The following is a 17,519-nucleotide window of genomic DNA, read 5'->3' on the forward strand; positions in this document are numbered from 1 at the left end:
TATAAAACCTGTGTAAGAAAGAAGAAAAGAAAGAGAAGAGAAGGTTTATGCTGAGAAGAAAAGAGAAGAGAAATTGAAGAGAACGGGAGAAGTCAAAATTAGGTCTGGCCGCCCCTTTCATTAGCTTATATACTCACAAATAAAAAATTGAATACAAAGACAAGTATGCCCTTAGTAAGTTGGTTACTTGTAAAATCTAAATAACAGTCTTAACTTAAACATAAACATAAACTAATGGGCCTTGGGCCCCCAATGACTATTAACTATGCTTTGTAAATTAAAAACAAGTGATATCAGCCCAAAACTTAACACTCCCCCTCAAGTTGGGAATAGGTGTCACACATTCCCAACTTGCGTAGATCATGCTCTAGCTTGTTTCTTGCAACACTTTTTGTAAGAACATCAGAAAGTTGCAAGTCAGGTGCAACATATGGTAAGCAAACTTCTCTGGATGTCACCCTTTCCCTTATAAAGTGTCTATCCACTTCTATATGTTTCGTCCTATCATGCTGATTTGGGTTGTGGGCAATGTTAATTGCTGCTTGATTGTCACAGTATAGCATCATAGGTTCTTCGGCCTCAACTCCAATCTCCCCTAACAAGGAACGGACCCAAAGGAGCTCTAAAACACCATGTGCCATGGTTTTGTATTCAGCTTCTGCACTTGACCTTGCCACAACTGTTTGTTTCTTACTCTTCCATGAAACTAGATTATCTCCAACAAGAGTGCAAACTCCTGATGTAGATCTCCTATCATTTAGGCACCCTGCCCAATCAACATCTGTATAAGCCTCTAACTTCAATTGTCTATGGTTAGCAAACAATATGCCTCTACATGGGTGTCCCTTCAAGTAGGAAAGTATCTTGTCAATAGCCTCCCAATGCTGAACTCGTGGGGCATGCATGTATTGACTCACCACACTCACTGCATAAGAGATGTTTGGTCGTGTCATACATAAATATAGCAACCGGCCCACTAATCTATGATACCTTCCAACATCCTTCGCTAGTTCACCTTTTGAAGCATTTATCCTGTGGTTCTGATCAATAGGTGTATCAACTACCCTTGCTCCAAGTTTTTCTGTCTCCTGTAGTAGATCCAAAACATACTTCCTCTGTGAGATGAAGATCTCATGCTTGGACCTTGCCACCTCAATGCCCAGAAAGTACTTCAGCTCCCCAAGATCCTTAATCTCAAACTCTTTGTGCAGGTTCTTCTTCAAGGTATCAATCTTGTTGAATAACTTAGTTTTATTCAGTTTAGTGCCGCAAGGGCACATATGTAATTGTACTTATTTTTATCTTTTGAATGGTCGCCCTAGTATAAATATTAAAAAGGCTGGCGCCGACAACTGACTTTTTTCTCTCCAATCTCTTTTTTCTTTTCTCTCTTCTCTCTTCTCTTTCTTCTCCTCTCACTATTCTGGGATTGTATTGCCTCTTTACCAAGAAAACATGGTATCAGAGCGATAGATTCGATCTTAGGAGCAGGGCGATCTGTGTGTTTCTTCCTCCAACTACTTTATTTGTCTATTGGTGATCGAATAAAAGGAAAGGGGTTTCTGGTGGATGTGTGAGGGAGCTTGCTGTGTATTTTTTCCTCTCCTCTCTTGGTCATGAGCCCAGAAATCATCAAGGGGAGGGAAGCCGAATGCTGTGAGGTTTTTTATCCTTCTTTCTTCCTCAGCTTTGTGGATTGAACTGAACCTTTTGTACCCAGATGAGTGGGTTATGTGGGTCTAATGACCTGTGGCTGGTGTGAGAGTGTTTTCTCTCAATATCTGTGGATCAAGTGGTCCTTTTTATGTTCAGAAAGGTGGGATGTTCAGGTCTGCAGTTCTATAACTGCTGTGGCAGCAGTTTTTTTTTTCTTCTTCAGTTCATATTAAAACTTAAATTGTTGTGTGGAAAGTTGATGAGTTATTTCTGGAGGGACTGGTCAGACCTGTTTTTTGATACGTTTTGCACATCTGAACTGGTTTAGTAGGGTTGAAATCTGAGAACAAGTAATGGTGTGTGATCAGTTTTGATTATTCTGTGTGAGACCAAGTCTTTTGTGCCCAAAACTGTGACTGAACTAAGACTTTAACCTTGTTTGACTGAACTGTGAGTCTGAACTAAACTGAGAGCTTGTTCTCTGACTGGATTGTGACTGAACTGAAATCAAGTTCTCTGTCTTCTGAGGATTCTAGTATGTCTGGTGTGACCTCTAGTCAGAGTGGGATGAGTGGAGGTTTTGACATGAGTTTTCCCATGGCTGTGATTCCCTTTGATGGCCTTCATTACCTATAATGGTCAAGGGGAATCAAGCTCTACATAATTGCAAGGGGAAAAGTGGGGTATATCAATGGTAGAATCAGAGAACCCCAGTCTGGAGGCGTGGAACATGATAGGTGGAACTAGGAAAACAGATGGTGATGTCATGGCTGTTATTGTCTATGCTACCACAAGTGAAAAAGACCTTCATGTGGGTAGAAACAGCTCATGAGATATGGGAGTAGGCTAAATCTAAATATTTAGAACAACGGCATTATGGCAAAATATATCAATTGCAGGCTGCCTCCTCAACTTGTAAGCAAGGGGAGATGAGTCTCTCTGTCTACTATTCAGACTTGACTTCTATTTGGAAGGAACTAGATCACTATCAGAATATAGACTGGAAATGTGGTGTAGATGCCAAAGCATACAAGTCTCTAGTTTCCTAGCAACGAGTGTTTGCCTTTCTTTTAGGGCTGAGTTTCACATATGAATCTATCAGGGTTCAGATATTGGGGAGTAAAGATCTCCCATTAGTGCAAGAAGTATATGCTCTAGTACAGCCAGAAGAGAGTAGACGGAATGTGATGAATAATCCTGAGGGAGAGCAGATTGCATTAGTAGCAAAAGGGAGTGTTGCTATAGGTGGTGGTAATTCCTTCAAGAAGAATGACTTCTAGAGGAAAGTTGATGACAAAGATAAACTATGGTGCACACATTGTCAGAAATCTAGACATACTCGGGAGACATGTTGGGAGCTTCATGGAAAGCCGAAGTGGGCTCAGGAGCTGAGTAAAAAGCCAAACCAGAGTAAGAAGCTAGGACAACAAGGTCAAAGGAAGTTTAATGCAACAAACTTAGCCTCTCAAGAGCCTTAATCATCTACCACTACTATGAGTTCTTTCGTGACTGATCCTAGGGAAGATATCATTAATTCTTTCCATGACCATTTGGAGTTGTATAGGAGGGCAATCCGCGAGATGGATTTTGCTTCTTCCCCTCGACTTCCTTTGCATCTACATTAGGTAATGGTAATTCTGCCACAACTTTCCATGTGTCTTCTCATTCCTCAAACTCTCATTGGATAATAGATTTTGGAGCCTCGAACCATATGACGGGTAAGTCCAATTGTTTTCAATCTTATCATCTATTATCTGGTTGGGATAAGGTGAGACTTGCTGATGGTTCTTTCTCCACCATAGCCGATCAAGGAACCATCTCCCTTCCTCTTGGACTCACCCTTTCTGATGTTCTACATGTTCCTAAACTACCCATAAATTGTTTTCTGTTAGTAGTATAACAAATTCGTTAAACTACTCAGTAACCTTTTTTCCTTCCTCTTGTATGATACAGGATTTGGCCTCGGGGAAGATGATTGGTAGAGGTCGTATGGTAGATGGTCTTTACATGTTGGAGAATAAAGCTAGTCTTGCGGCTATTGAGTCTAAGAGTTTGTCTAGTAAGAGTCAAGCCCATTTATGGCACAGTTGTTTGGGTAATTTATCTTTTGAATAATTGAAAGTTTTGTTACCATATTTATTTAAATCAGTGTCAGTGTCGTATTTCACATGTCAAACTTGTCAGTTAAGCAAATATTGTAGAGATCATTTTACTTCAAGAAATAATAAATCTGAATTTCCTTTCCATATTGTTTATTCTGATGTCTGGGGCCTTGTTACTTTAACATCCGAGTCTGGCTATTAGTATTTCATTACACTTATTGATGACAACTCCCAACATACATGGGTGTATCCTATGCAGTCCAGAGATGAAGTACTATAAATCATTAAAGATTTCCAACGTTTGATATTCACTCAATTTCAAATGGAAATCCAAAATTTCCAATCAGACAATGCCAAAGAATATTTTCACAGTGATCTCATGGAGTTTTTTGCTTTGTGTGGATCCATACATCGCAGTTCTTGTGTTAGAACCCCCTCAACAGAATGGTGTTGCTGAAAGAAAAAACCGCCACCTTCTTGCTCGTGGGTTACTCATACACATGAATGTTCCTAAACGTTTTTGGTTGGATGCTGTGTTGTGTGTTGCCTAGCTCATAAATCGTATGCCATCTCGCTTGTTAGGGTACAAAGCCCCCATCAGTTTCTATTTCCCAAGGCTCCCCTCTTCTCCATTCCTATCCATGTGTTTGGTTGTTGTTTCGTCCAGGACCTATCTCCTACTCGTGGTAAACTTGATCCTCATACCATTCCTTGTGTATTCTTGGGTTATCCTTCTTCCCAAAAAGGTTATCGGTGCTTTGACCCCATTTCCAAGAAATACTATGTCTCTATAGATGTGTCTTTCTTTGAAAGTGACCCTTTTTTCCCGGTTTCTCCTCAGGGGGAGAGTAAGGTGGAGGAGAAACCAGTTTAGGTTCTCCCCCCTCTACTTGCCCCCCTCCATTCCGTGTTTTTCATCGTCGCAAGGGTCAGATAAATTCAAGAGTTGTGGAGCAACTTGAAACTGTACCACCAAGCATCTTATTTCCCATTTTGTTTCCTATGAGAACATCTCACCCTCTTTTCGTGCTTTCTTTCTTCCATTAACAGTGTCCCTATCCCTAAAAATGTGGCAGAAGCTCTCTTAGTACCTGAATGGACAGATGCAATGGAAGAAGATATAAATGCCCTACATAAAAATGGTACATGGGAGTTGGTAGATCTTCCTGAGGGTAAGGAACCAGTAGAGTGCAAGTGGGTGTTCACAGTGAAGCACAAGGTTGATGGCACAATAGAAAGGTACAAGGTTAGGTTGGTGGCAAAAGGGTTTACCCAGGTATATGGAGTAGATTATGTAGAGACTTTTGCTCCAGTAGCCAAGATGAACTCCATTAGAGTTCTTTTCTCCCTTGCGGCAAATCTTGGTTGGGATCTTCATCAGCTAGACATTAAAAACGCCTTTCTAAATGGAGACCTTGAGGAAGAGGTGTACATGGTACAACCTCCTGGCTTTAGTGCCCTAGGCAAAGAGCAAAAAGTGTGCAGGCTAAAGAAGTCTTTGTATGGTCTAAAACAATCACCAAGAGCTTGGTTCAGCAAGTTTCATTTGGTTATACAACAAATTGGCTACAAACAGTGTTAGACTAACCATACTCTATTTGTGAAAAGGGGGGAAGGAAAGATAGCAACCTTGATAGTATATGTTGATGACATAGTGATCACAGGTGACAAGAAGGTTGAAATTCAGAGGCTAAAGGATTTCTTAGCCACTCAATTTGAGGTGAAGGATCTAGGTCCCCTTTGGTATTTTCTTGGAATTGAAGTGGCCCGCTCACAAAAGGGGATCTTCATTTCTCAAAGGAAATACATCCTAGATCTGTTACATGATTCAGGAAAATTAGGGGTTAAGCCATCTGTCTCTCTCATTGATCCAAATCACAGACTGGGTGACTGTTGTGGCAAAGTTGTCAAGGATGTAAAACAATTCTAGAGACTTGTGGGGTGGCTCCTGTATTTGTCTATGACCAAGCCAGACATTGCTTATGCAGTGGGTGTTCTTAGTCAGTTCATGCATGCTCCTAAGACCACACACTTAAAGGTAGCAGAGAAAATCTTCAGATATCTAAAGAAGTTTCTAGGAGCTGGTTTATTATTCCAAAAGAATGGTCATTTGAAGATTGGAGTGTATACAGATGCTGATTGGGTTTGATCAATTGATGACAGAAAGTCCACTTGTGGGTATTGTTCCCTTGTGGGAGGAAATTTACTCACATGTAGAAGCAAGAAACAAAGTGTGGTGGTTAGGTCTAGTGCTGAAGTTGAGTATAGAGCAATGTCCCATGGGGTGGCTGAAGCTATGTGGATAAAGAATTTGTTGAGCGAACTGGGTTTTCTTGTTGATAGCCCTATGTCCTTGTATTGTGATAACAAGGCTGCCATCAATATTGCAATATATAGAGGTTGACAAACACTTTATTAGAGAGAATTGTTAATGGGGAAGTGTGCACCCCATATGTTAGTTCTAAGGAGCAACTTGTAGATATATTTACAAAAGGCTTGCATCACTCGTGGCACAATGACTTATGTGACAAGTTGGGTATGATTGACATCTATGTCCCAACTTGAGGGGGAGTGTGAATAACTTAGTTTTATTTCAGTTTAGTGCCACAAGGGTACATATGTAATTGTACTTCTTTTTATCTTTTGAATGGTCGCCCTAGTATAAATATTAAAAAGCTGGTGCCTCCAGCTGACTTTTTTCTCTCCAATCTCTTTTTTCTTTAATCTCTTCTCTCTTCTCCTTCTCCTCTCACTATTCTGGGATCGTACTGCCTCTTTACCAAGAAAACAAATCTCATTCAAATCGTTTCCTATGACTACAATGTCATTGACATACACTATCAAAACTAACACCAGTGACCCCCTCCTTTTCACAAAAAGAGTATGAGATTGGGTTTGAGTATAGCCAAATACAACCAATGCACTTCTAAACTTGTCAAACCAAGCTCTGGGTGATTGCTTTAAACCATACAGAGAGTTCTTTAATCTACATACCTTTCCTTTATCCATATCATTGTAAAAGCCAGCTGGAAGATCCATGTACACCTCCTCTTGCAACTCTCTATTAAGAAAAACATTCTTTACATCAATTTGGAAGAGTGAACCATACAGAGACTTCTTTAATCTACATACCTTTCCTTTATCCACTTCATTGTAAAAGCCAATTGGAAGATCCATGTACACCTCCTCTTGCAACTCCCCGTTAACAAAACATTCTTTACATCAAGTTAGAAGAGTGGCCAAGAGTATGTAGCTGCTAGTGATAGAAGAATCCGGACTGAGCTCATCTTTGCCACTGGTGCAAAAGTCTCCAAGTAATCTATGCCAGAAGTGTACCCTTTTGTAACCAGCCTCGCCTTGTACCTTTCTATACTTTCATCAGCCTTCTACTTCACTGTATAAACCCATCTACATCCAATTGTCTCTTTGCCATTAGGTAAATCCACAATCTCCCATGTCTGATTTTTAATCAATGCTTTCATTTTCTCATGCATACCTGTCTTCCACTTACGTTTGGAGAGAGCCTTACTAACACTCCTCGGTGTAGACACATAGTCGAGGGAGGAAAGGAAGGTTCGGTAGAAAGGGAATAATCCATTGTAGGAAAGATGGTGTGAGATGCAATGAGTAGTACACTTTTTCCCTTTTCGTAGTGCAGTAGGGAGATCTAGGTCATTTGCAATGGTGTTAGGAGCAGGGGTAGTAGTATCAATAGGAACTAAACCATCAGAGGAAATAAGAGGCATACCTGGGTTTGTGTCAGTTGAAACTAGAATCTCTGATGAGCCGATAGGGAGTGACGTGGGTTCCTTTGTTGTGGAATCAACCTCCTTGTGTTGTCGTGTAAAACACTGAGAGGCAGGACACAATGGAGGTGGCAAAGTGGGTGGAGTAGGTGGGTTAGACAATGGAGTGGACAAAGGAGTTGGAATAGGAAGTGGTTTAGATTGCTCACTTCCCCAAAACACTCCCCCTGAGAAGAACCCCTCGAGAAAAAAGGTGTGGACTCAAAAAAGGTAACATTCATAATAACATATCGACTTCTAGAGACTGGATCATAACAACAATACCCCTTTTGATTTCCTGCATACCCAAGGAAGACACACTTCTTCACCTTAGGGTTTAGCTTTAAGCGGTGAGGCCAAGAACATGGACAAAGCATACACATCCAAAAAACCTTAGAGGACTATGGAATATCTCCCCCTCAGGAAAAAGAAGGCTAAACATAGTGCTATATCCATGAACACGAGAAGGCATTCGATTAATTAAGAAAACTACTGTAAGAACTGCATCACCCCATAATCGAACTAGAACTTTAGAGCTCAACGTAATGTTTCTTGCTACTTTCACAATATGTCTGTTCTTCCTTTCTGCTACACCATTCTGTTGTGGAGTGTATGTACAACTACTCTGATGGACTACTTCATTCTCTAATAGGTATGATGGCAGATTTTTTTTTAAAGTATTCCCTAGCGTTATTTGATCTAAACACTTCCACTCGTACCCCAAACTGCGTCAACACCATTTGATGGAACTATTGAACCGAAGATGGTACCTCATCAAATATATCCAAGAGTATCGAGAATAATCATCCACAAATAGAAGAAAATACCGATAGCCACCCACATCAGTATGAGCAATATAAAAAACAGAAGAACATCTTTTATTGCTTGCTTTAAAGGAATGTCTACAATGCTTTCTAAGTTGGAAACCTTCACACTCCAAGCTGGACAAACTGACAGACTTAAAAAATTTTGGAAATAAAAAATGCAAAGAAGCAAAAGACAAATGCCCTAACCGATTATGCCAAAGCATAATCTGATCCACTGACTCTGACTCAATGTTCCCGTTGACATGATGTCTCTGATGACTAGGAAGCGCATCGAGAAGATAAATTCCATTCACCTCACGACCACTCCCAATTGTCCTCTTTGATTCCAGACCCTGCAAAACACAATGACCAGGAGGAAAAAAATCACTGAATAGTTCAAATTCTTTGTTAAGCTACTAACAGATAAAAGATTAGTGTTCAGTCTAGGAACATGAAGGACAAAAGGTAGGGTAATGGTATCAGTTATCTTGACTAACAGACCCTTTCCCAGCAATGAGAACATGTGATCCATCGGTTGTGGAAACTCTTATCTCTGCTAGAGAAGAGGTGGTATGGAGAGAAGATGGTGGAAATGTTGGTTATATGTTCTGAGGCTCCTGAGTCTATAATCCAAGGAGGTCCCCCCTTACCTGTAGTGGATACATAATTTGTAGTGGCATGTGAACTACCTGTATGTGCAAACAAAGTAGAATGGCTATCTCTTGATCCACCTGCATCTTGTTGTCCACCTAATAATTAGTTGGAATTGACTGTACCCCTCTGATTCAGAAACTACCCATATCTCTCCAATTCTGCCCTCATTGCAGTTGCTGCAACAAACTCTAGAGAAGCTATAGTAGGTGGTCCTAATAAATCACCAGTCACTGCCATATTCACATTTCCCTTCTTGTTTCTGAGTCGGTTCGATATAAGGTGTGGGTAAAGCTTTCAACAGGTATCTCTAGTATGTTTAGGTTTCTTACAGTAGTCATAGATCAGATCCTCTTGTCCTCCTTCCTCGGTTCATTTTTACCCTTATCCCCACTCAACTTAGGCTTCACTGTGCTAACCATGGCTGATTGCTTAAGGCTTGGGTTCCTCATCATCACATTCCTCTTACTCTCCTCTCCAGACACAAAGGCATATGCCTAAGAAAGAGTTAGGGCCTGTTCGTTTCCTCTTAACTCTTATCTCTTAAGAGGAATCTTTAACTTTAAGAGAAAAATGGTTGTTTGTTTCTTCTTATCTCTTATCTATTAAAGTGCAATCATACAACTTTTTATTTTCCAATGATACCCCCAAAAAGATAAACAAAAACTCTAATATATGGGGTCAAAATGGATATTTGATAATTTTCATAATTCAGAATTCAGAACAACATTCTTTGCATTCAGAGTTCAGCTGAAAGAAAAGTTCACCAATACCAATATACCTCTTAATGTAATTATTGCACTTTCAGATGTCAGACTTTAGAGCAAACGAATAGGCCCTTACACTGTCTCGGGAAAGAATATGCTGTTGTGCAATGTCATATTCAGAGTTAAGTCCTACTAGAAACTCAAAAACCCTATTCTTCTCTACCAGTTTTTGATAAGTTGTTGAATCTTTGCTACTTTCTCAAACCACAGTTTCCAAATGGTCTATCTCCTGCCATAAGGTTTTGAGGGTTGAAAAATAAATGGCAATAGGCTTATCTCCCTGCCTAGTAACAATCACTTGGTTTTTCAACTGGTAGGCTCTAGCAACATTCATATTCTATGGATAAGTTTCTCCACTCCATCCCAAATCTCCTTAGCTGTGTTAGCCCATAAAAAATTTTAGAAACCTCAAACACCTTCCTAGTACCCTAGAAGCCCCTCCCTCTAAAGATTCCCTTTTCTGTAGAAGCAGGAGAAGAAAGAGAAGAGGTTGCCGCTCCCTCCAGAGGCCTCCAAAAAGACTAGGACTTGAACCACCCTCTTCAGAAAAACTCAAGAAACCCTAAAAAACCAGAGCGCCACTTCTTAGGTCAAGATTGAAGAGTCCTACTAAATCAGGACTCTTCCCCTTTCTCCAGTTCTTCCTGATTTTGGTGCTAAATTCTAGACCAGCTACAAGGGGTTGCAAATCCACCAAAAATTCCAAAAACTGGACTTACCTGAAGTCCTCAATCAGCCCTTTACCTCATCATGCAGTTGGCTGATCTAGGGCTGCATGATGGAACAACTCAAACATTCTCTAAATTGGCTCTGATACCAATTAGAAAAGTTTAGAAGATCTGTTTTGATATAAAACCTGTGTAAGAAAGAAGAAAAGAAAGAGAAGAGAAGGTTTATGTAGAGAAGAAAAGAGGAGAGAAATTGAAGAGAATGGGAGAAGCCAAAATTAGGTCTGGCCGCTCCTTTCATTAGCTTATATACTCACAAATAAAAAACTGAATACAAAGACAAAGTATGCCCTTAGTAAGTCAGTTACTTAAAAAATGTAAATAAACACTCTTAACTTAAATATAAGCTAATGGGCCTTGGGCCCGATAACTCCTTAACTATGCTATGTAAATAAAAACAACTGATATCAGCCCAAAACTCAACATGTTCTTCATTTAGTAAGTCAATAAATAAGGTGATGATGCAGCTCTGTAGTCTACTATATTTCTGTATAAGAGCAATTGCTGATTAGAGATTATAAAGTCAAGAGCATATGTTGGCATATTCTTTTTTAGTTTTACAGTGTCTATGGTTTTTGGTTTGTAGATTTTCCTAGTCTGTAGGATAAATTCTCTTAGTTGATTATAATATTATTTCTTCTAATGTTTTTATTTCTATTGTTTGGTTTCCTTATCTTCATAATATAATAGTTGATCATTTGACAGGAAATGAAAAACCTGGGTGCATGGTTGAAGGTCAAACATTTACCATTGGTAAGCACATCAGTTCTATGTTTATAATAACTGCAGACTTTTTTCTTCTAAGATGTAATAGATCATTTATCCTCTCCAGATAGAATCATCTTCCAGAAGTGTGTACATGAAAGAATGTATACAGCCTTGTTATGGCATGATTAATGATTGACTGGTAATCAATAAAAATGTAGAATTCTAATATAGCCTGAAAGCATTATAGTATAATACAAAAATGCGTCAATGCAGCATGCTTCCATATACTTCATTTTCCATGTTCTATAATGATTTATAGATATTATTTAATAAACTAAACTGGAAAGAGCAGAAACTTCTATGCTCTAGTAACTAGTTTTACAGTATGCATTAAGTTTAAATTGTAGAGAAAAAAAAGGAGAATTTAAGTAGCTTTTACACAAAATTAATCTGTACTATATCATTTGTATTTCTTTTGCATTACTCATTTGACTTTTACATATTTAACATTAATAGTATCATTAATTCCTATTTTCATACTCACACCTATATCCTGCTTTGTCCAATATGTATACTTGGGATAAAATGAAGGTCAGATTATCATAGGTGCATAATCAGGACTAAAAAAAAAGAAATCTTGACTATGTGAAAGATTTAGTCTCCTGATTAGTGGAAATAATGCATGGACAGGAACACTGGAGACAGCAAATCCTTATAGGAAAAGGATAATGGATGAGATATGGTTGAAAAGTTGTAACAATGGTTTTTGATCTAGTGAAGCCAATGTCATATCTACAGAAGTCAATTGGGAAGTTGAAGGATGGATAAGAACATAAGCCCTATCATGTAGCATGTATAGGAGATTAGGGTTGAAGATTGGCTCTAGATGTATTAGTGAGTTTGAGGAGGAAGTATGGCATGATATCCTGCCTGCAGAGTTCGTCTTCGTTCAGGGCAAAGCCTGTTCGAGCAGCCTTTATAACCTCGCATTGAGAATATCTCCGTACTTCTGTACTTTATTTCATGGGGAGATATTCCCAATGCAAGGTTGCAAAAGGCGGTTGGAATGGTGTGGGCATGGGCTTGCCCTGATGGAAGCCGATGATCTCCTGCCTGTAACTGCCAAATACATGGTTAATGATGGTTGTATACAGACTTGTAGCATGTATAGCTCACCTCCTTATTTATCAAAAAATAAAAGAGTTTTGCAGCATATATAGAAATACTATACAATTTGTAATGGAGGAAAGACAAGTGCCCACCTCTTAAACTAAGTGGATTCCTATGCAAGAATTTGCATTCTGACCCTTGTAAGAAGATGAGTGATCATGTGAAAGTATCTGATTGGGTGTCTCAAAGGAACATCTCAATGAAAGGAAGAGATTGACTAGAAAATCTGAGAAATTCAGTTTGTCCAATATAGACAGTTTGAAACTCAAGCCTTCCCACTCAATAGGGTGTGGTCTTTTCAAGTTTGGGTTGTAATGTGGGGATATGTAGGTTGTTGCTCTGGCATTGATCAAATGGAGAAATCTCTAGATTGACTTAAAAATGCTCATAGGGGGCATGACATCCCAACCCTTAGTTCACATGTGTCAGGATGCACTAGTGCTTATTTCATGCTATCAGTCGTACAAAAGCATATGGCTCTTATTAGATTCGTTTTATAGTTATTTATGGATGACATTTATGATTCTCTACCGACAAGGAACATAAGGAACAAACAGCACAGATAATTTCTCAATCATGTTTTGACCTATAGTTTCTGTCACTAAAATGTACCATATTATCAAGTTGTAAGAATTTAATTTTACTTGAAATAATATGGACACCCAAAGTTTTTCTTATTATTTTTTTAATGGGGGCACATATTTAATCATACAAAAGATTCATGCCTCAAAAGACAATAGCCCCCTCCCCCGGTTCGAGTCTTTTGACTTTTACACTTGCCAGTTAATTCTGTCTTTTCACTAGTGCTTTTCCCAGTTTACAAAAAAACTGGAATGTTCTGAAATCAATCCCCTAAATTTCTGCAAAATTTATACCTGTGGAAGTGTTAATACTTGCTCCATGTTGAAATGGAACCTTATTGAGACTTGACATTAATTTTCTTCTTTTACTGCAGAGCCTATTCTTACAGCTGGAAGCATCGAGTATAAAACATGGAGTGATAATTGGACAACTCTCACTGCAGATGGCAGTCCTGCTGCACAGTTTGAACATACTATTTTGATTACCAGGACTGGTGCTGAAATATTGACAAAGTTCTGATATCAGATATGTCAACTTTATTAGTAATTTTTTTGATGGTTCATGTTCTTTTGTCAAATTATCAGTTCTTGAATAATTTTTTTACTACTTCAGGTCATTTCTTCGGTCTTCCCCTTGTTCTTTTAGAGCTTGCACCAATTTACTTCACTGGTGCAAACTGTCACCTTGTAATTGGTGTTAAAGATATCATGTGTATATTTTGTAGAGTACCTGCTTTCTCACATTTGTGATGACAATATATTCCTTCGAGCCTTCCTGATCTTTCATCATCCAAGAAATGGCAAAAGACTAGAATGAATTTCATTCAATAGTGGAAACTGTGAAAGTATCCCAAGATTTGGGATATGGATAACATTGTGAGAACAGAGGCCATTAATGGAACTAAATAGGTCCTGGTGCAGCAGGTGAGTGCAGTTATTAGATTAAAGGAAGCGCAAGAGACATGTTGGTGCAAGAAAACACCTTGGGGAGTGATTATACCACTATGGATACAGATTGATTTACAAAAGTATTTTTCTATCATAATTATATCAGTTGCAGACACGATATGCCTTATGCTCGATCGATATTTTGATCCTTGTTTCCGTTTTGCACCTGGTTCAAAAGGCGAATAGCGATGGACTGATGGTGTAGAGTTTAACATAGTTGTGGTTGTAAGATACTAAGATAATCCTAAAATCCAATCTTTCAAATCATCTTCTCTATCATTTGAATTAGTCTTTCCACGTTTGAACTAGGAGATGAAGGAAAAACCTGGTCATACTCATATATATGCAGTCGGTGAATGGGTGAAGGGCAGATTTGGTAATCGGTTTCTGGTAAGCAATGTCTATAGTCTATCTATGGTGTGTTAACTTGCATTTAAAATTGGCGCCAAACTTATTGCACCTTCGCTTAATGTGGACCAAATAAGCTTATCTTGTTGGGCTTCCTTCTAGGGCTACATTGCCCAGCAGGATTTGTAATGGATCATCTCATGACACTCCATTTGAGCAGTCGCCCCATTTGAGTGATCTTATACACCTGGGTGCTAAGGAAACTCTCGAAGTCTGAACTGAAGGACATGGGCGTATTCAATGGATGATTTAATGGGCAAGCAAATGACCTCACACTCTCACAGAAGTAGAAGCCATGGCCACCATATCAATATATCATACATCCATAATGCACAGTTGCACACGTTTCATAGGCAATCCTATGACGCACACCGCAAGTACTAACCCAATAACTATCTTCTACCATTTTCTTAACCACTCACTCGAGGAACTTTCCCAGTTTCCCTTGATCATTCTTTCTTGTTTTTGTTCTCTAGGGCTCTAGCCGTGAAGGGCATAGACAGCATAGAATCTGTAGTATTTGGTTTCATTAATAATTGCAAAATAAAGATGGGTGGCCAGACACTATTTGAAACAGGGATACTCTCGTAGCTTCCATATTGGGCATACAGGCCACCACCCTCCTCTCTCTCTCTCTCTATCAATGTGTCTCTCAGCTTCCTTATTGGGTATACAGGCCACCAGGCCCACCACCCTCTTCCTCTCCCCCTCTCTCTCTCTCTTAAAACTAGGATTTAAATACTCATTACCACAGTTGAGTACGATAGAGCAGGTAAAACCAGACTATATATCATATTACTCATGAAAAAAAAGAGAGATGAAAAAGATGATTATTACAAATCGGAAGAGAACATTGGTGAGTTAATACAAGTTTTTTGTAAGATGGAATCTGTGAATGCCCATGTGTTTTACAAGTTTAGCGAGTTTAACTTGCTTGCTACACCATGCTTCTACCATTTTGGCCTCCTTCGCTTCTTCTTCTATTTGAATGGCTTTAAGTTGTTCTTCGCATTCATTTTCAATCTTATCAAGGTAAGCTATCTCTTCATTTCTTAAACATCTGATCTTGGCCTCCACTTCCTCCATCTTCTCCTTCATCTTTCTTGCCTTCTCCGACTCCAGTTGCTGCTCCAACCGATTCAGCCTCCAAGTAGCTTCTTTCTTTCGCTGTAACAAGTTCTTCTTCCCTTCTTCTATCTCCTTACAGTACTGAGCAAGCACGCCCATTTCATGAAGCGTGAAGAAACGCTGGTGGGTCAGTCCCATCTCTTGCGAAACCGAGTCCAGACAAGTGGGCTCCTGAGGAGAATGTAAGTGACTGACAGACGGTGAAGGGGTAGTAGAAGACGAGGAAGACAAAGATGGAGTCGAGGAGACCAAATTAGGGGTGTTCATCCAGGCAGGTAGAACAGTGGTGGACAGTGATAGAATAGGAGGAGGAGCTTCGGGGAGCGAGAGGTGACTAGGCATCAGTAACGAGGGAGGTAGAAGCGATGGTTGTGGTTGTCGCTGTTGGAGCTTAAGCAGCTTGGGCTGAACGTACTTCTCTGCAAAAGTTTCCAGAATATGGTCGTATTGGCCGTGAAGAGTGGTGGTGGGTGGTGGGATTGACGATGCTGTAGATGGGTCAGGATAGTCCGAGGGGAGGGGACGTTGTTGCTGATGGGTTTTCTGATGCTGCTGCTGTTGTTGCAGTTTGAGCTGTTTCGCTTTGAAGACTTCCCACCACTTGCCGAGGCGCTTGGCGGTGCGGCCGGGGACCTCGGAGGCGATTTTCTTCCACTTGTTGCCGTATTTAGCCTGGAGAGAGATGACGAGGTTCTGTTCTTCAAGGGTTAACGATCCTTTCTTGATACCTGGCTTGAGGTAGTTCTTCCAGCGCTCGAGGCAAGATTTGGCGTCTCGGTCGTGGGGTTTGCCCATACGTTGTGAGACGAGGTTCCATTCTTTTGGCCCATATTTCTTAACGTAGGCTCGGAGGAGTGCGTCTTCTTCGGGTTGCCAACGTTGCCTCTCCTTCATCTCCTAACCATATCTCCTTCCTTTTCTCTTTTGAAGCAGCAGATGAAGATAAACAGTTCATCCATCTAAACCCACATTTTTTTCTTCTTTTTTAAAGAATATCAGGATCAGATACAGAATGGGAGTTCTGGGGCTTACAAGGAGAGAGAGAGAGAGAGGAGGTGGTGTGGATTGTGGTGAGAGTAGCAGCATATAAGAGATTAATATTGATCCGATTCAAGTGAGAAACGTTAGAAGAGATAGAAAACAATTGCATGGTGATGGGTTGGTCTCTATAATTAGGTGAGAGAGAGATTTTTTTTTGGTAGATAGAAAATATTCATAACACCAGGAAAAACATAAACAAAATTACACGACTGGACCAGAACGCAGCTCGTCCTGAACAGCCAGGTCCCACTTTGGGTGAGACTTGAGAGAGATGGTGACTTACAGTAAGCGACTAGAGACGAAAAAGGGACGCAGCAAAGCTTTTCTGGGATCTGATACTGAAGAGGCTCGTAGTCCTGCTTTTCTGTCTTTACGTGCGGTGGGAATTGTGATGTGTCAAGTACTACAGTGAACAGTCCATGTATTATGGATCTCTGAGAAAAGAGTCCAAGCTCTCTGAGAAAAAATGAGCTTGGTTAAGGAGACGGCTCATGACGGAAGCCCTTATATTTGTTCATTATTATCATCGACGTTAGCTTAGCTACATGATGAGAATGGGTAGGGAAGTTAGTAAGACAAACAGAAAGCGATGTAATTGGTCTGGTGGATTTTCTTTTTTTGTAGGTTAATGATTTTGATAATTATGAAACCTCGATTATCAGAAGGCGAGAAGAGGTCGTTGTCTGATTTTGAGGCACTCTCCACTGAAATAGCTAGTATAGAAAAGAAGTGCTGAGGTGAAGCTCAGGATAGTAATACCGAATTACTGATGGGCTGTATGTGAATGTGACAACTACTACAGCCACATCCAGGGAGATCCCACCTCACCTGGAGTAGTAAGTAGTGACCACCCCATTATTCCATTGTATTGATTGATAAGGAGTTTTCTTTTTCTTTTTCTTTTTCGGGTAAAGACCAGGAGATAAATCTACATATCTGGGTCTGAGGGAAAAGAGAATCTATCCATAAAGTGATGTAAATGTTTGTTATTTACTGTACAGTAGGGGAGAGAGATATGAGAGAGAGAGGGTGAATTTAAG

General features: G+C 39.8%; 2 protein-coding genes across 4 annotated transcripts in view; one reads left to right on the plus strand and one right to left on the minus strand.

The window, feature by feature from the left end:
- LOC104601358 (methionine aminopeptidase 1B, chloroplastic-like) overlaps positions 1-13,735 on the plus strand; it is a 30,321-nt gene extending 16,586 nt beyond the window's left edge. For all 3 annotated transcript variants that reach the window (XM_088901776.1, XM_088901775.1, XM_010264653.3), the window contains 2 exons: positions 11,201-11,248; positions 13,329-13,735. In XM_088901776.1, the coding sequence (XP_088757902.1) occupies positions 11,201-11,248; positions 13,329-13,474 (194 nt within the window). In that variant the 3' untranslated portion in view covers positions 13,475-13,735. The remainder of the gene's footprint in view (positions 1-11,200; positions 11,249-13,328) is intronic.
- A 1,343-nt stretch (positions 13,736-15,078) lies between these two features.
- LOC104601371 (transcription factor AS1-like) lies at positions 15,079-17,519 on the minus strand. The gene has a single exon (XM_010264673.3). The coding sequence runs from the start codon at positions 16,330-16,332 to the stop codon at positions 15,172-15,174; it is 1,161 nt and encodes a 386-aa protein (XP_010262975.1). The 5' UTR covers positions 16,333-17,519; the 3' UTR covers positions 15,079-15,171.

Source organism: Nelumbo nucifera, chromosome 3, assembly GCF_055504915.1.
Source record: "Nelumbo nucifera cultivar China Antique chromosome 3, China Antique-T2T, whole genome shotgun sequence".
NCBI lineage: Eukaryota > Viridiplantae > Streptophyta > Magnoliopsida > Proteales > Nelumbonaceae > Nelumbo > Nelumbo nucifera.